Source organism: Elephantulus edwardii, unplaced genomic scaffold, assembly GCF_000299155.1.
Source record: "Elephantulus edwardii isolate Elephantulus edwardi_28Jun2011 unplaced genomic scaffold, EleEdw1.0 scaffold00116, whole genome shotgun sequence".
Taxonomy (NCBI): Eukaryota; Metazoa; Chordata; class Mammalia; order Macroscelidea; family Macroscelididae; genus Elephantulus; species Elephantulus edwardii.
In genome coordinates this window covers 7,874,873-7,894,872 of record NW_006399866.1, presented here as the reverse complement: position 1 = coordinate 7,894,872, position 20,000 = coordinate 7,874,873, and the positions used below count along the sequence as shown (strand labels likewise).

The window sequence follows — 20,000 nt, the reverse complement described above, 5'->3', positions numbered from 1 at the left end:
GTTCCTCCAGGGAGGTCAGCCATTTATTATTAGAGACCAAGTAGCGTAATTATTAAGACGTTCACTTGTGAAATTTGTGAAACAAAAGTTCTATGGAAGAAAAATGTGGCAGTTTGCTTCTGTAAAGACTTCTAGGCTTGGAAACCCTCTGGGCCATTCTTTTCTGTCCTCTAGTGTCATTGTGAATTGGAAACAGCTTGATGGCAGTGGCTTGGCTTGTTTCTGGCTAGTACAGAGCCAGTATGCAACAAACCTTTGAACTAAGCCTTCCAGTGTTTTGTAAATAATTTGTTGGATGACCAGGTGGATGGATAGATGGCTGTGTGAAGATATTTTAATAAAAATCGGTCTGTACATCAGAAAAATCAATAGAAAGGGAGCCCTGTTGGCCTAGAGGCAAGAAGCTGTGCTGCAATCCCTCAGGTGCACGTTTCGAATCCCCCAGTTGCTCCACAAGAAAAGGATGAACAATCTCCTCTCATGCAGTGTCTCTGAAAGGCTACTGGAGGGTCAGCTATAAGTCAGTTTCAACTCAAAGGCACACAACAACAGGAAGTGTGCTTAATGGTCATTCAATCAGAGTTCATCTGCTCATCTAATAATTAAGCAGGGAGAAGGTAGAATGCTAATAGTAATCTTTTACTAACAAACAATGTGTGTTTTCTCTCTCAATCCCCTAACTTCTAAAAACTAATGAATATATTTTCTTAAATGATCTGACATTTTCCTTATTTAAAATTATTTTCTCATTGTTTTTTAACTCATAACAATTTGTCTTGAGAACACAGTTTTGTTTCCACAGAAGAGGTAACTAGTGCTCCAAAGCTGACTATAAAACGGGAAACAATAGGATCTTAGTTCCCAGCCCAGTCTCAACTCAAAGATGATTGTTGCAAATTCCCCAGAATACAAACCAAGCAATTGGGGAGCATCAAATCACTTTAAAAAGGATGAGTAGTATTTTAAGAAACACTATAACAAACTGTGAGCTGTAGTCAACAAACTCAAATTAAATCACAATACTAGTATATATCCCAACCTTGCCCTCTTTCAGTGTTTCCTAATCAGGAACAGATAGTTAGGAAACAGAGAGATAGTATTATCATCCATTCAGCTCCACAAACCGGAACTGATCCAGAATCTGATCCTTAAAACTCAATTATTTCTCATCTCCATAAGCAATCCATACAAACAAACAAATTCACCTTTATTGAGTCAGTTAAAAATCATAGCAACCCTCTAAGACAAGATCATAGGGTTTCTGAAGATGTGAATCTTTATGGGAAGACTGCCTTATTTTTTTTCTCTCAGAAAACTCCTAATGGTTTAGAATCACCCATCCTTTGGATAGTAGTACAATGTTTAACTAACTGCACCAGGGTCTTTATCTATCCACCTCTACAGTCCCCTATAAACTAGTCTCAGCATTTTTACATCCTAAATCTCTTAATCTCTTTTATATTCACTTCATCTTTTTAAAATTTTTTTTATTAATTTTAAATGAAAGTTTACAAAGACTTAGGGTTTCCATTCATTCATTCATTGTTGCACTTTTCTCCCTGTACCCTCTCCCCACAATTCACTCTTCTCCTTGAAAAGTAAAACTCTTTTATCACCAGGAAATAAGTCAAGAAACCAATCTCTTGACCAGACCACAAGCAATTTTCTGATTGGTTTCCCTGTTCCTCCAAACATCTGACGTATTCTTCTCAACACAGATCCAGTGGTCTTTACAAACCATAGATCTTACCACCTTACTTCTTCATTTAAACTTGCTCAAGGATTCCTATGCTTTTACGTTAAAGAGGACATTTCTATAAGCTGTACTTGGCCTGTTCCCACAACACCTCACCTGGGGCTCTAGTCACACAACTTTCTTTCAGTTACTCCAAAGTGCCCCAGACCCTTTACCTTTACCTTGTTAGCTCTTACTTATCCTTCTGCTCTCAGGTCAAGAGTCACTGTATCCAAGATACCATTTGTTGGGTTGCAACTGCAGAACCATCCCTCATTTGTTGTGCAGTTTAAGAATCTACTTAGAAAGAGGTTACTCTGCCCCATCCCCTCCCACCAAGGAAAACTCCCTGCGTGCCATTCCTGCCTTCCCTCCAACTCCCATTATTGTAATCCAACTCTTGTCCCTGTATAAAAGCACACTTGGATTTCCCCTTATTCCTCTTCTCATGGTAACAGGTCAAGCTCTCTGGAGCCTGGCTTTATAAAGCTGGCTGAGTTATAGAGGTCATATCTCTGGTGGTCCTTTCTTTGTGCTTCATCTTAACTTCCAACCACTTCTGGTACCCTTTTAAGGTTCTCAAAGCACCTAGTACGTTTCCTGAAACTTAGTAATTAACTAGCTGTAACTATACTAAGATTGTAATTTTACCTTCATTTTGGTGATTATTTATATCCTATATATTATATATATTATCTTTCTTCTCACTGCCAAAAACCTAAATGCATAAAGAAACACCAAAACTGAGCAATCCAAATCATTTTTCTGTGATTATAATATGAATTGGGCAGTGTTAATAGTGAAAAATAGTTTTGTTAGGTTATTTTCATATTACTTTCATAAGAGATAGCATCAGAGCACTTGCAAGGGTCCAGATGAATGGAGAAAAGCCACTATGGACATGCTGTACATTTTCCAGCCAACCCTGGGGTTTTCGTTCCTTGAAACTGACTGCACGTAGGTAATTCTCTAAAAGACTCCAATGCCTAAGCAAACCAATCTCCTCCCCCTAAGCTGCTTAGCAGGCTATTACTATTTGACTTAAATGTAATTTTAGGAAAACAGCTCTTTAAAGACTCAAAATTCAAAAGGACATCATCTAAGGGCAGATGGTTTCAGTGGGCCACCCCAATTCCATGAACCCAGACATCTATATTCCATTTACAGAATAAACCCATGCAGTCACAGTGTTTTTGCCTACCAGTACAAGTAAAACTGACTTTTACAATACCTGTACACACTAGGTCTTTTCTAATTAATTAACTAATTGTTGAATAAATTAATGAATGAATGAATGTCAATGTGGTGAAAGAAAAGAGAACTAAAAGACTTTCAGCACTGGTCACACAACAGGCACTTTGCACAACAGTATCTTAAGGTATTTATCACAACAGTATCTTAAGGTATTCTCATTAATCTCATTTTACAGGTATGAAAAGAGACTCAAAGAGACAAAGTGATCTGCCCAATGTCACAAAGCAAGCAAATGGCTGAATTCTAACCTAACCTCATAAATAAGTTCTTTCTACAGCAAAATTCTTTCTGCCTTTCTCTGAATAACCTACCTTTAAGACATCAGTGAATTCTCTCTCAAATGGGGATCTCTTGAAGAGGGACATCCAACCAGAAAAGGCCCCCTGAGGAGACTGGCAGAGTTCAGAAGAAACTGTAGAAATTAGGCCCAGAGGGGAAAAGCTCACAATAGAGAAACAAGTACTCAGAAGTCAATCTAGATGTTTAAATTCAGTCTCTCTTTCACTGCTGTTGGGTTGAAACCAACTCATAGCTGACCTTGCACTGAGATTCCAAGGCTGTCAAGTGCAGAGGATAAGACTGTCCATCTTTCCATCTTTTTCTCTCAGAGCCACTGGTGGACCGAATCCCCAGATAAGCATGGCCTTTGAGTTAGCAGTACAACTCCCTGTGGACAACCCCATCCATAACTTAATATGCTGTGGTGGTGGTGTGTGGCGCGAGTGGGAAGTGACTCATAGCTGACTTTGTAGGGGGTTTTCAGAGGCAGTAAATTTCACAGGAGGAGACTGCCCAGCCTTCTGCAGAGGAGCTTGTGGACTCAGGCTGCAAGACTTTGGGAGGGACTGCAGCATGGTTTCTAACCACTAGGCAACAAGAGCTCCCCTGAGTTAACATACTACCTCTTTTTTAAAAGCTCTTTCAGAACTGACTTTATACTTTTATACTACTTCCTTACACTTGAGTTTTCTAGTACTGTTTACTCTCAGTCTCTAGAAAGTAAGACTTCTCTAGTTCTTGTTATTGTTAGATGCCATCAAGTGGAGTATGACTCATAGCAACCCTATGAAGTGCCAATCTGAACACTGCCCTATCCTGTGCCATCTTCATCATATCTTTACACACTAGAAATTCAAGTTGGTCTATTATTGCTGAGGTCAAATGGATACTGGTTGAAAGCAGAGACTATCAGAAAAAAATGCTGATTTTTGTTTTATTGACTATTTCTTGAGACACTTGCTATTCTTATGGTCAGGGCACTCTATTACAATAAACTCCTACTATTAATATCTTTTCCACTTTTCTCTCAGAATAAAGCTTCTTCGTATCAAAGTTTGGACTTCTCCTCTATGTGACGGGAAAAGGGGGCAGCTGGGTGAATACTATGCAAACAACTTCATTCTCAGAGGTTCTCTAGAGGTATAAAATTGCTGTGGATAAAAGGGAGGTAAGAAGTCCAAATGCCAGAAGGCCCCTCAGGCTCAAGGCCACTCAGCTCAGGCTGCAAAAACCAAAAGCTGCTGCTTAGCAAGAAAGCAACACTAAGACACTCAGGAAATCTTTTTTTGTTTTGTTTTTTAAAGAGATCCTGAAGGCTAATGTAAGCTTAACATATCAGAGGAGACCATCTCTATAATAATGCCAAATATTCTCAGTTCAGACAATGAACATTTTTTAAGGGCAATTTTTAAAATGCAATTTCAATTCACTGACCTCTTCTGAGTTTACAACATTTCTCAGTAACTCCAATCTTTTCTATAAAGTTTTAAGTGATGTTCTTTAAAGAAAGCTATTTAATGTCAATGGTTGTAGAAAACATTTGTTCATAATTATCTAGACATAGACTGGAACAATGCTGAAACAAGAGCAGCATGCAAAAATGTATTTAAGGACTATCATCCCAAAATGCTGCTAAAAGCTATTAACCAGTATGTGTTAATTGCCACAGCATTCATATTAATTTTCACTTCAGGCTCGACATTGTGGAATATTTCCCCTGATACATTTTAAACAAAGTTTAATTTAAGGAACTGCTTCTATCAACACTTACGAAAATTAACAGCCAAGCAATTAGCACTCATGAATTATCCCTTCCCCCATGCTCTCTGCAACTTCCCAGTTAAAATAATTTCAGAGAAATGGTTACTTTCTAACAAGTTAATACTAAAAAGAGTCACTTGTCTACATGAAACAGAACTAGTTCCGTGTTTCTAAAAGCTTGCCAAGACAAATACTTATATTTTAATGAACAGAATTTAGCTAAATAAAACAGGTAAAATATTTTATAATTAATTCCCAAGAATTACTAATACTGGATTATCTTTTACCTATTTAAAAGAATCTTTTACCTGTTTAAAAAATAGCTATTGGAGGGAAGGAACTCACAACCAAAAATTACTTGGATTAGTCAATTTGAAGTGAAAGGTCAAAACCCAACATTAAAAAACCACATCATCTAGTTTAGTGCACATTTTATTTAAAATCTTAGTTTTATGTACATTTCCATCTCATTCTATCCTCCCAAAACCTAATGAAGTACACAGGAATTAATATTCCTTCTTTGCAATATAGAGTCAGAAATGAGGAGATCTAGGGCTGTTAACCAAAAGGTTGGCAGTCTGAAGCCACCACCAGTGAGAAAAGATAGGCAATCTCCTACAGTAAAGATTTACAAACTCTCAAACTCTGTGGTAAGGTGCTAGGGGGCTCCTTATGCTAAGTGCTTTATTCTGGTAATAACTTTAATTTCCCTTTCAAAGGTAAGAAAACTGAAACTCAGAGAGGTAGAAAAAATACCTAGGCAACACAACTGATAACTGCTAACATTTCTTTGTTTATAATTGTCTTGACTGGCGATGGGTATCTGAATGTAAACCTGCATAGTTCTGGTGGCCTAGTCAAAAGAAGTTACACTGCCAATCCAAAGGCCAGCAGTTCAAATCCACCAGCCAGCCAGTCTGGGTAAGAAAGATAGACATTCTCCTTCCATGTGATTTACAACTTCTGAAATAGCTAGTGGAGATTCAGCAATGAACTGAACTTACTACTCAAAGGCAATATCACTTGTGTGTCAGAAAGTGTGAGGACGGCACAGGATAGAACACAGTTCAGGTCTTTTGTTCATAGGGTCGCTAGGAGTCCTACTCAATGGCACCTAACAGCAACAACACAAACAAGCAAGCAAGCAAGCAAAAGCACAAAAAGCTTACCAAAGTGGTAAGGTACAAGTTATGGAATGTATCACCAAACTGTATTATGTAAATCTTAACCTCTAGGCCTATTTGTAATCCCCTTTGGGAACAGAATGTGTTTGTTATGTTAAAGAGGCAAGTTTAGTGTATATTTTACAAAATCTCTTTTGAGATCTAAAAGAGATCAAACAAGTCAAGAGAGAGAAAGAGAGAGAGATGAGTGAAAGAATGCAGCCAAGCTGAAGGGACATCTGCAAGCAATCAGGAATTTTAATCTTTGGACTTTCCCCCTGAGCTGATAAGAGAAAACCTTCCCTAGAACTGGCCCCTGAATTCAAGCTTCTAGCCTCCAGAGCTGGAAGATAACTCACTCATGATTATCCCTTTAAAGATCAAAAAAACAACTCTGAGACTTCAAGTTTGAAATGAACTCAAAGCTATTCTTCCAGTTGGTTCTCAAAGACTGTTAATTATCTGCAAGGGGACTGTCTATCTTTGTCTCAAGAAGCAGTTGGTGGATTAAAATCACCTGCCTTTGAGTTTGTAGCACAACTTGCTATTATTCACTAGGCTGCCAGAAAGAAGAATGGTTAATTCCTAAGTTTGAAAATCAAGCCTTGGTTTGTTAAAGAAGCAATCCACTTGCAGTTGTTCTGTTATAACAGCAGTATATAATTAAGCATGGATGGGAAAGAGTGAGATTACTTCTTAAAACATAACCTTCGGGGGAGCTCTGGTGGCCTAGTGGCAAGGAGCTGCAACTACAATACCAGAGGTACACAGTTCAAATCCACCAGATGCTCTGCCGGGGAAAGAGGGACAATCTCCTCCTGTACTAGTCAGATCTGATTTGACAGTACACTCACACAAAAATAATAAAATAAAATAAAAAAACAACCAACATAACCTTCAGGCAGCTCTGGTGGCCTAACGGCAAGAAGCTGCGCCACAATCCTGAAGGGGAGAGGTTCAAATCCACCAGATGCTACACTGGAGAAGGAGGGGCAATCTCCACCTGTGCCAGTCAGATTCGGTTTGACGGTACACAACAAGAAAAACAAACAAAAACTCCAAAACACACCCCCACCCCAATGGTTTGTAAGCTTTCACTCATAAAAAAATAAATTGTAAAAAACCAACCCAAAACAAACAACATTAACATTCTGTAAAACAGTAAAAAGGGGGGGGGGGGATAGAAATTCACATATATTCCAGGGCATTTAAACCAGTTTAAACCAGTCCTGACCATTTACTGTTCAATGGAGTACATTCCCTCCTCACCTAAGTCACTAACTGATTCCCTTTGCCCTATCATAACCAACATTTCCATTACATGGAAAAATTAAAAGGATAGGTAAAAGAAGTTATTTGATAGACTACATCTCTAATACAGGTATTGTTTTACTAATGACACCATCTGGAGGTTTTGTTTTAAAAAACACTAACGAATCCAGGTACATGTTGAGCCTGGTTTTGCCTTATCTGTCCAGTCATTCCCTAAAACCAATCTACAATCTACCTTGAAATTTTCCAATATGATCAGTAAACAGGTCTTAATAATCTATAAATCTAAAATACATCACAGAAACACAAATTTAACCAAAGAAACAATGTACATATAATTATAAACTTGCTGAAAAATTTTTGTCAAAATTACAAGAAATCACACACCTAAATGTAGTAGTTACTTCTCAACCAGCCGCAGGAACTAAAAAGAATTTGGAATAGCTAAGAGACACTTATCATTGGAATTGCCAAAACCAGTTTGCACAGTGTTAAAAAAGACACTATAAGTGCTCACTTTAATGAAAACACAATTGTAAAGTCTTTCAAAATCAAAATCCTTCTTTCATATTTAACGATAGTTTAATCTTAAGGAGGATTCACAGCAGTTAGTCTCTAGAGGAAATACATAATTAAGTAGTTTTTTAACATATTTAATTAGACCCCAAACTCTTCCATGTCCCCTTCTTTCCCCAATTAAGTACCATTTGCCCAAGAGACCTAAGCAACTCAGTTAATTATGTAAATAAGGCAAATGTTATCCCCAAGAAAGGCACTGTGAATATTTGTAAGAAGAAAAAAAAAAGGCTCTACATATCACAGTAGCTTTAAATTTGCAAAAATATTACTAATAATAAGGCCACCAGAGCACAGGAAAAGCCTTTATTTGAGGCACATAGCATGAAACTCTATGACAAGATGGTGAATCATTAAAACAGGACATTCATTTCACTTCTTAAATATGATCTGAATAAAAATAAAATAATTTAAAATTACAACAGTAACAAAAATTTAGTGCTAAATGTCAAATGATTTATGAGGAGAATGAATCTGGAAATTATTAAAGTTGACTCTAAAGGAAAAGGCTTTATTATCAAGGGGTTGACATGATCTTAACTCTAGAGGCAGCCGTAGTGCTGTTATAACTACTACAATCCCATTATTATGCAATCACAAAATGCTAATTTGATCATTTTGAGGTGTTATTTGAATAGTCATTTTAATTTCTAGGTTACAAAAAGGCTTGACTCGAGTATAATTCACTATTAATCATTGAGATGTCATTGACTATCATATTGATGTATTTCACAAAGATAAAGAAAGACTAATTTAATATGTACAGTACAATATCCTTCAAATATTAGCCACTTTCATTATATATCTGCTAAATGCATCAATATTAAATAATAGATGGGAACAAGGGTTTAATTGTATTTTAACAATTGTAATATGTAGAATAAAATAGTGTCCTTCATAAGATAAGACTTATCAATATGTAAATCTTTCTTAATCAATGTGTAATGATGGCTGCTCCATGCTCACATCTTTTACTGATTACAAATACTATATACCTGATATGACAAAAGCATTAAGTATCTAAAATGAAATTTACATCTAACAAAAATAATTCCCTGCCTCCCCCCCAAAAAAAAGTCCTTCTGTGACCCGGGAACTCTTTTAAATTTCTCCCTGTCGTATCAGAAGCTAGATATACACCAACTATAGTTCACAACCTTCTGAGAAATCCAAATCCAACTAATTTCTAGAGTCTAGGGCCACAATTAGAATTCTAAAATAATTTTAAAGATCGATGCTATTGATTTTGTCATCACAACACTACTGTTGTTGTTGTTTGTTGTTATGTGCCTGGGACTCTGAACACACCTTATCCTGAGCCAGTTTCACTGTCTGTGACACATCATCCCCTCCTACCCCAGTCATTGTGTCAACCCATCTCATCTCATCTCAAGGGTGTCGTTCCTCCACCCTTCCAAACATGGTGTCCTTCTCCAAGGACTGGTCTCTCCTGGAAATATGCTCAAAGTGATTTATACAGAACTTCAAAATCCTTCCTTCCAGAGAGCAACTTGATTTCACCTTCTCCAGGACACACCTGTTTGTTCTCTTGGAAGTCCACAGTATATTCTGTACTCTCCTCCAGCACCACAACTCAAAGATATCAAATCTTCTTTCATGCTTATTCATTGTCCAGCCCTCTGATGCACAGCAAGTAACTGTGAAGATCATGGCCTGGATCAGGTGCACCTTAGTCTCTAGACTGACACCTTTGCTCTTCAGCACTCTGGATAGGTCCCTGACAGTAGATTTTACTAATCCAATCCATCTTTTGATTTCCTGGCTGCTGGTGTCAACAATCTCAATCTCTTCTCTATCTAGCATGGTGTTGTCAACTGGCCCAGTGTTGAGAATCTTTATTTTCTTGATACTGAGCTTGAATCCATATTGAAGACTCAGTCCTTGACCTACTGCAGCAGACACGTCAGTCTTCCTCAGTTTCATCAAGCAAGATTATGTTTTCAGCATGACACAAATTGGTAAGTCTTCTTCCAATTCTGATGCCGTATTCCTCCTCCTAAAGACCAGCCTCCCAAATAAGCTGTTCTACATATTATTATTATTATTATACATTAGTTATTCCTGTAATAATTTTCTTAAACAATGAGGTGGTATCAAGCAATGGGAATAGATTCCAGCCATCTAATCTAATCTAATCCAAATAATGGCTTCTCACAATTGTAGTATTAACAAAATTCTACAGTCTAATTCAAGTTCTAATACATAAATAGGTTGACAATCACAGTGAACAGATGGAAGATTCCTTTTCTTTGCTATATTCTACCAAAAGAACGAAGAAAAAAAAATCAGACCAAATAAGATGTATTATTACACCACTATCAATACCTATAACTTATTAAAAGTATTCTTAGATTTTTCTGGAGGAAACTGTCAAGTATATTAGGACTATTATGTCATTTACACATTTTGTGTTCTAATTCTTGCTCTTTGTCCCCATAAATATCACTAATACCACATGCTGATGGCTATCTATGTCTGCTTAAAACTATAGGAGTTCTGGTGGCTTAGTGGTAAAAACTGTGCTGCCAATACAAAGGCGGGCAGTTCAAATCCATCAGCTGCTCCAAGAAGAAAAATGAGCAATCTCCTCCTGTATGAGTTACAGCCTCTGAATTTCTGGCTGGGGTGGGGGATCAGCTATGCTCAATTCCAACATGAGAACAACAAACTTATGGAAACATGCTCACTTGTGTGAAGTAAGAGTATGTCAATGAGAAAATATTTCCTTGTTCAAAGATCACAACTGAGAGAGCAAGCTTCAAAATAAGGAAAATGTAAGCAAAAAGAGTTCAGTGTTTATTCATTTTCAATTTAACAGAAATAAGACAAATTGTAAATAATCACTGCAAGCAACAACCTATCACTTAACAACCCCACACCACTGCCAAACAGCAAACATAATGGCAATAAATATTAAAAAACAACTGTTACTGTCTCCTGAAACAGATCTTTCTTAGCTTAGTACAGAATGTCAAGTAATAGAGGGGAAGAGTCTCAATGCACAGAGAACTATACTCCACCTGAAATATAATCATTCTTATAAATGTAAAATAAAGACACTTTAATTTTGTAACACCAATTTTTAATAACAGTTACAAAAATAGCCTTCCTATATAACAAGTATCAAACCAGATTCCCTATAATGAAATAATGTAATATAATGCAATACAATGACCTAAAATTCTGAAATGAAACTAAAACTTCAACAATTTTTACAATAATAACAATCAGATATCACACTGACTGCCTCCAAAGCCAGTTATTTTTTTAAAAAACAATAATCAACTGCCTTTGAGTTGATTTTGCCTCACAGCAATCCTTTATCAGATTTCCCAGGCTGTAACTCTACTGGAGAAGACTATTCATCTTTCTTCTGTAGAACAACTAGTAGATTCTAATCACTGACCTTTTGGGAAGCAGTGCAACACATAATACACTATGTCATCAGAACTCCTTTCCACCACAACTGTTGTTTGCTATATGCCACAGAGTCACTTGTGACTCACAACAATACACCTACCCCCGTAACCCCAATCATAGTGTCAATCCATCTTATCCAGGGTCTTCCTCTCCTGCAGTGTCCCTCCACCCTTCCAAGCATGATGTTCTTTTCTGAGGACTGGTCCCTTCTAGCTACATGCCCAAAGAATGTGAGATGGGAGTTTCAAAATTCTTGCCTCCTGAGAGCAACTTGGTTTCACCCTCTCCAATATAGAGCTATTTGTTCTCTTAGTAGTCCATTGTATGTTCAATATGCTTCTCCAGCACTACAACTCAAAAGCATCAATTCTTCTGTCATCCTTATCCAGCACACTAAGACCTTGACTAATCATATCCACTCAATCAAAATTATCAATACATTTAAGTGATTAAATGTGAGAAGAAGTAATCAGGGTTTGTTTCAATCTTTTCAAATAAATTCTCGTGGAGAAGAAACTTAATTTATAATCATACCATTTTACATCAACAGTCTCAGAAAATGTAACATTCTGAATAATTATGCTGAGGCATCTTTGAAACCCTTAAATTAAGCAAATAACACAACAACCACTCTCAGTTGAGTTTTCCTTCTCAGTGACAAGTTCTCATTTTACTTACCTTGCCATCAAATTTGGAATACTCGTTAAAAGGGTTATTCAACTGCAGAGGGCACTGCTCCAGGCGTACAGACAGTATCGACTGCTTTCCAGAACTCGGAGGCTTTTCTTTGAGGGACTTTTTTTCAAATAGTGACTTTAATTCCTGGGCTGTAATTCAGAAGGAAGATAAAAACATCTTTGTGATTATACAGTGTATGAGACAGCTGGCTCACCTTTCCTAAAAAAAAAATTCTCCTTAGAACCTTAAGAAGAAATGACCACAGACATATGTTATAAGCACTGAAAGTATACTGCTCAAGTATAATGTTTGTTCACTGAATAGGAAAAAACCAACAAACCACATGTCAGGATTGTCAATTTAAAAAGATTTGGGGTTTTTTAGATGTGGAATTTTTTTTTTTCCAAACCTGAAAATGTACCTGGTAGAGTATCAATGGAAACATAATCCATGTAAAATATATTTTAGTTGATTATTTTGTAAACTACACTTTTTGTGTGTATCGAACCTGGATCCCCAAATCTTTATTTTAGAGTTTACAAAGGAAGGACTTTTCCTCACCTCCTTTTTGACAGAAATTAGAAGTACTTCTTTAAGGAAAAAAAAATAAATTTGAGAAATTGTATTGATTTAGAAAAGGGGGGGGGGGAACCCTGTAGGGTTTAAAGGGTAGGGACCACTGGTGGCCAAGTGGTAAGAAAAGCTGTGCTACAATCTCAAAGGCACACAGTTCTAATCCACAGCTACTCCACCATGTGATTTACTGCCTTTGAAAACCTGCTGGAGGGTATGCTGTGGGTTGGTTCCAACTTCATGGCACATAACAACAACAGGGTTTAAAGAGGAATCCCTAGGTATCACAAACCATTTATCCTCATTGCAATTACCCTCATTGCAACTTAAAGGTTGAAGGTCTGATTCTACCCAATGTACCCTGGAAGAAAGGCTTGAAAAATGAGCAATTGAAAACTCTATGGAACATATTTCTACTTGGACACACATTGGATCTTCATGAATACTAATCAACTTGACTGCAAATGGAGAGTTTGATGGTGGGAGGGGAGAGGAGAGAGTGACAGAGAAATAAAGCATTAAAGTAACTATACTATAAAAAAAGGCAATTATAGATATAAGACCCAAGTTTCAGCCTAGCTCTGTCAATAATAACCCCACTTCTACTCCCAAAAATCAAACACTACCATCAAACCCAACTCATAGCCACCCTCCATCAGATTTCTATGGCTATAAATCACTGTGACAGTAAAGTTCCCATCTTTCTCCTATGGAATAGTTGGTGAGTTTGAACTGCTGACCTTTTGGTTAGCAGCCTGATATGTTAAGCACTACATAAACATTATTCATCTCTGTTAATAATCTCAAAAAAACTTTCCCTTACCATTGGGCCAATTCTGACTCTTCCTTGGGCTTCCAAGACTGAAGAACTTTAACAGGAGGAGACTGCCCATCTTTGTCCCACTGAGTTCTGGTGGATTCAAATCACTTGAGTAACTTGGCCTTTTGGTTGTCAACACACTTGAGTAACTCAGTCTTTTGGTTGTCAACACAGCATGCTATGGGCCATGTCAGTAGAACTTCACTTCTGTCAATAGCTATGTGATACTGAACAACCCACTAAACCTCTAAGTTTAACATATTAAATAATCTTGAAGCTTTGTTCTGGCCCTAATACTATATGCTTTTAGCTGTCTAGTTCTTCAAAGTCAAGGTTCACATCTCAATCCTTTCATTCTCCAGCAGCATCTACTATAATAGTTTGATGACAAAGATAATGAAGTAAAGAGAAAGACCGGCACTAGCATTTATAAGAGCAAGTCAATGTAATGCATACAATGCTAAAATGTACATAACTCATTTAATCTTCATAATTCTGTAATATAAATATTATCATTATCTCAATTTTATTAATAGAGAAAATTAAGTTTTAAATATTTTTATTAGTAAAAAGCTAAGTGGCTTTTAAATAACAAAGCTAGGATTTACACCCCTGCCAAGGCTCTCAGGCATTATTCATTAATGAGAAAAGAAGACCCTCACTAAACTTTCGCTTTATCAATTAATGATTGAACCCACTCGCATGGAGTCAATTTTAACTCATAGTGACCCTCCATCACGTTGTTAGGCTTTAAATCTTCACAGAAAGTGCCTGACCATTTTTCTCCCATCGAGCAGCTGGTGGATTAGAACTGCCAACTTTTCACTTAGTAGCCCAACACACATACTACACCACGAGGACTCCTTAATGATTGAAACCAATTAAATAAGAACCTAAGTTCTTATTCATTAGTGAATTAAGACAAGTTAGATGTTTATCTTCTCAAAGATTATTTAACTCTATAAATCAATTTGTATATTGTTTAGGAGATGGGTAATAAGCACATCTGAGTTCATAATTCTTTGTCATTTTCTTGAATATTAGAAAATTTCCACACTTGAACTTTTAAAATAAATCTGAGATCTTAAAATCTATAATGAAAAGATTTAACCTGTTCCATTTTGAGCACAGCCAAATCAACAAAGACCAAAATTCTAAATTAGAACTTAAAAAATATTTAAAACTACCTTTTCAACAATTTGGCGAGGACATTTATCAAATGAGTCCCTGGAGGTTTATAGCAAACCAGGAAAAAATGATCCAATTCTCTTTAAAATGTGGTACTTCACTATCCAATTCCAGATTCTGAATATACATAATCAGACAACGCCAACAGATTTTAAACATTCATTTAAAAAATTTCAGATTACAGTTTTAAAAAACAAATCTATTGTTGTTGAGCCAATTCCAACTCATGGAATAGAACTTTACCACAGGAGTTTCTTGGCTATAATCTTTACAAGCAGCCCTAGTGGCATGGTATATAACATATCAGACGACTACCAAAAAAGGTCAGCATTTCAAATCCACCAGCCACTCTGAGGGAAAAAGAAGGGCAGACTCCATTAATTAAGATAGGGAACACTGCTGGTATAGTCCATAGGGAGCTGCACTGATAATCCAAAGGCAGAACCACTCTGAACTTAGAATCTTCTAGCCACTCTTTGAGAGAAAGATGGACAATCTCTTCCCATATAATTTACAGACTTGGAATCCCAATGGAGGACCAGTTATGAGAGACAGAAAATCTTAATGAAAGCAGATAGCCAGGTCTTTCTGCTGTGATGCTACTGCATGGGTTTCAAAGCACTAACCTTTAGATTTAAACCAAGTACCTTGAAATTTGTACCAAACTATACCACTCAGGGTCCTCAAAGTGGTATTTTAAGTAGTAGAAGTTTATTCCCACATGCAATTTATTAATTGAAGAAACTAAGGTAATACTTTATCCAGAATTAGACAACTGTTGTCAGGAAAATTAGATTTGACATGATGATATATTAACTCTTGCATTCTCAGACTAATTCAGATTTAGACTTCTAAAATCTCTGATAATCTTCTTTTTTCCACACTTTTAGGATGACTGTATCATGAAAAAACAGAATTCTTGCATGGTCTCAACTGCAAACTCATTTACTTTTCCGTCCCGTTACCTTTGTTGAGCTGCCAGTGCCCCTACGACCAGTTGTTACATATGTGCATTAAACCCCATCATTTCTTGCCAACCTAGTCTCTTAACCAGTTCTCTCCCAACTATTTTCATTTTCCCCTATTCACTGAACTGGTCACATCAGAACACTAACACACTGAAATACTACTCCTTTTAAAAAAATAATATTTCTTGAACTCATATTCCTGTCCAGTTACTATCTATTTCTACCCGTTTGTTTCTTAAAGAGTTGCTTATGTTCTTGCTTTCCAATTCTCTCCTCTCATTTATTTAAACCATCTATAATCAGGCATCCAGGCCCTATCACTCAACCAATGCAGTGTTCATTAAGTTCATTAGTGATCTCTTTGTCACTAACTCCAATGGTCAATTTTTAATTTTCATCTTACAAGACCTCTGGGCAGTATCTGATGCAGTTCATCACTGTTTTCTTTTTTCAAGCTTTTTCACTTTGTTTCCAGGAAAACTCTTGATCTGGTTCTTACCCTGCTTCTCAGGCTTTATTTTTCTCAGTTCCCTTGCTTTTCTCTCCTCAATTTTCCCAACTTCAAAACACTGGAAATCTCTAAAGTTTAGTGCTTGAATATCTTTTCACTATCTATGTTCTCTCCATTTATAATCATATCCAGCCTTGTTTTTAAATATTATTTACAAGAGGTAAAACCAAATGGTGGTGATATACAAATTGGAACAGTAGTTACCCCAAGGGAGTAGAATGCCTTTGGATTAGGAGCATAACTCTCTACAGACTATACCACCAAAGATCCCTCACAGAGAACTATGCAGCTGTACAACAAAATGACCTAGATACAGCTCCAGAGTAATCTTAAGGACATAAGTTTAAAAAGCATGTAAAATAATATGTTATCTTTTATCTAAAAAGAGCTTACATATGAATAAGAATACGGTTAAATACGGTTTTAAGTATATAGAAAAACCAAAAAGATTTTAAAATTTATTATCTAAAAGATATAAACAGCCAAAATTAAGAGGATCAAAGCTATATCTCTCTGATTTTACCTTGTTTTATGTATTTGGCTTTGGGAATCATGTACATTTTTTACATAATTATTAAAAAGGATTAAATTAAAATTACAATCTTAAGAAATAAACTCAATCAAACATCATTGCTGTCGAGTCAAAGCTGACTCATAGCTGACTCTCCACTGAGTTTCTGAGAATATAAATACATGGAAGGGAACTATCCATCTTTTTCCTTTGAGCCACTGGTAGATCTGAACCACCACAGAGACAGGGCCTTTGGGTTAGCAGCACAATGCCCCACAGGCTCCCCGGAGCTCCCTCAAAATAGAAAAGCAAAATGAAATAAATGAACTTGGTGTAACAGTGAGTTATCAATTTAACTACAGAGAGAGGAATTATTTCAAGCAACTTTATTACATAGCAATTTGTATAGTCCCTAATGGGATATATCCAATAGGGAAAAAAATTGTTTTTAGTAATCATATTGTTAGTGATTATACACTGCTGCTTCTATTCTGTTGGCAGGGCTTTAAACATAAGAGAAAAGATGCATATAACATAATGAGAAAAGTAAAAATTCTGCATAATTGTACATCTGTACAATTGTACATCATACATTCTGTGAAATAGAACATTAAATGATTTGGATATTGCACAAACACCGTGTTCTATATATCGGCACTCCCCAGATTATGAGTTACTTCACTCCTAAATCTCTCTTAACAAATGTGTATGTAAATGGAAACTGTTAAACATAGTTCGTATCTAATATCAGTTACTAAAATGTTTGTCTTAGTACACTGCGTAAGTGTACCTTTCTACACATCACATTACTGCAGTATTATTCAGTAATAAAAATGTTTTTATGTAGATTGCAAAGTAGTATTTTTGTTATATAACTGGAATCAGGTGTTGAGAGGACGAACATATATGTGATCAGATGTTGTACAAATAAATATTATATAGCACATGATAGTGATCCTAAAATGGATTATCAGCATTAACTCAGTATGTTAACTCCTCTTTTTAAAAAGTTTTAAAATTAATTTCCATTTAAAAACTAAAAACAAGAACTATTTCCACTGAAAAAGCTTTGTTGTTGCTATTGTTATTATGTGCAGTCAAATCACCTACGACTCATAGTGACAATATGTATAACCGTACTATGCTCTATCCTGAGCCAATCTTGGTGTTTCAGACACACCCATCTCCATTACCCTAGTCATTGATCCATCTCATCCAGGGTCTTCCTCTCCTGCACTGTTCTGCCACCCTCCCAAGCATAATGTTCCTCTCCAAGGACTGGTTCCTTCTTAAAGCATGCCCAAAGTATGTCCAATGGAGCTTCAGAATCCTTGCCTCTAAGGAGCACCTTGATTTCATCCTCTCTAGGATGAACCTGTTTGTTCTCCTAGCATTCACGGTATATTCAATATTTTTCCCCAGCACCACAAATCTAAGGCATCAATTCTCCTCCTATCATCCCTAGTCACTGTCCAGCTTTCTAAAGCATAGCACATAATTGTGAAGACCATGGCCTGGATCAGGCACAACTTGGTCTTGAGACTGACATCGTTGCTCTTCAGTACTCTGGAGATGTCCCTGACAGCTGACTTTCCCAATACAATTCATCTCCAGTGAGTTTCTGTACCACTCAAATTGTGATTCCCTCAGGCTTAATTGGAAAAATAGTAGTTTTCTGATTTGGGAAAGAAAATATATATGATCCTGGACCATCTAATCATACAGAAAGGAAGGAAGCTATGAAAGATTACAAGAACTATGTCAAAAGAAGAATATAAGTCAGTATGAAAGCACTTACCATGCAAACAAATTATAGTTTTAGCATTTAAAAAAAGCTTTCAATAAGTTAAAAACGATAAAATATGCTTTACATACTCAGAAAGTCATAGCAATACAAAGGGGGAAATATAACTCTCATTGGTCATCTGCATTGGATAATGTAATTCTGAAAACTATTAACAAAGGGAAAGAATTATGTATTTATTCTTCCTTTCTTATAAAAACCATAAGGATAATCAAATAATAGATGAAAGAAAAGTTTTTCTTTATCTGAAAACTAGTCAATTAAAGACAGACTGATAAAATTAAAATACAGATTGACAAAGTGACTGTGCTGAAACAGCAGAAATCATGAAGATGGTGCAGGATCAAGCACGGTTTTGTTCTGTTGTTCATACCATGGTTATGGGTCAGAGCTAACTGGATGACACCTAACAAACAACAATTATAATAAAATAATGCTCTGGGTGGTACAAACTGTTAAGTACTCAACTTCTAGCCCCAAGGCTAGCAGTTCAAATCCACGAGAGGCATCTCTAAGGATAAGCTTGATGTTTTCCTTCCAGTAGCACTAGGGTTTTGCTACTAGGGTTTTGCTTGAAAAACCCTATGGAGCACTTCTACTTTGTATACAAGGGATCACCGGAAGTCTAAGCCAACTCAACAAGTGGCAAAAACAATACTGCCCATCGATCACTACGTTCAGTCAATTTATAGTGGATAACTTTATAATGGATAAATTAGAATGACAACACCTGACTCCATGATCATTTCCACCCACTCCCACCCCCGCCCCATCAATCTTAAAATCACAAAAAGAATAGAAGACATTTTATTTCCTGATATGGAGCTCTGGTGGCCTAGTGGCAAGAAGCTGCACTGCAATCCCAACGGCACATGGTTAGAGGCCACTGAGCTGCTCCATGGAATAAACTGCCTCTGAAAACCTGCTGGAGAGGCAGCTATGGGTTGGTTCTGACTCTATAGTATACAACAAAAACACGGTATAAGAGAAAGTACAATAAAAGCTCTGTTATAGCTTATCACATTCAAACTCACCAGGTACAAAATATTCTTACCTAAAATCAAACTTCAATCTGAGCTAGTAATTATATCTAACTATTAGCTTTTAGGAAGTAAAGGACAACAATCTAAAGAGAAGGATGTTAAAATAAGTTCATGAATATACAATTAGCAAAATCTAAACAGGAAACTCTGGAGGACAAATGACTCAGTTTCAACAGTACATTGTAAACTGAACAAAAGACTGTCCATCCTTCTCCCAGGAGCAGCTGGTGGTTTGAATCACCTGCCTTTGGGTTGGCAGCACAACAAAGCAAAAGTTAAAAATCAGACTAAAACTAACCAATAGATAACCAGCAAATAAAAGAGTGTCTCCAAAATTTCTCCCAGATAAGAAACAAGTTCAAGTAAAAGGTAAGGAAGGACAGGGAAAGCAAGATGACAGCAGATGTTGTTGTTGTTATGTGC

General features: G+C 36.5%; 1 protein-coding gene across 5 annotated transcripts in view; it reads right to left on the bottom strand.

The window, feature by feature from the left end:
* MAPKAP1 (mitogen-activated protein kinase associated protein 1) overlaps window positions 1-20,000 on the bottom strand; it is a 372,056-nt gene that overhangs the window by 307,367 nt on the left and 44,689 nt on the right. For all 5 annotated transcript variants that reach the window (XM_006892559.1, XM_006892556.1, XM_006892555.1 and 2 more), the window contains one exon: window positions 12,160-12,308. In XM_006892559.1, coding sequence (XP_006892621.1) covers window positions 12,160-12,308 — 149 coding nt within the window. The remainder of the gene's footprint in view (window positions 1-12,159; window positions 12,309-20,000) is intronic.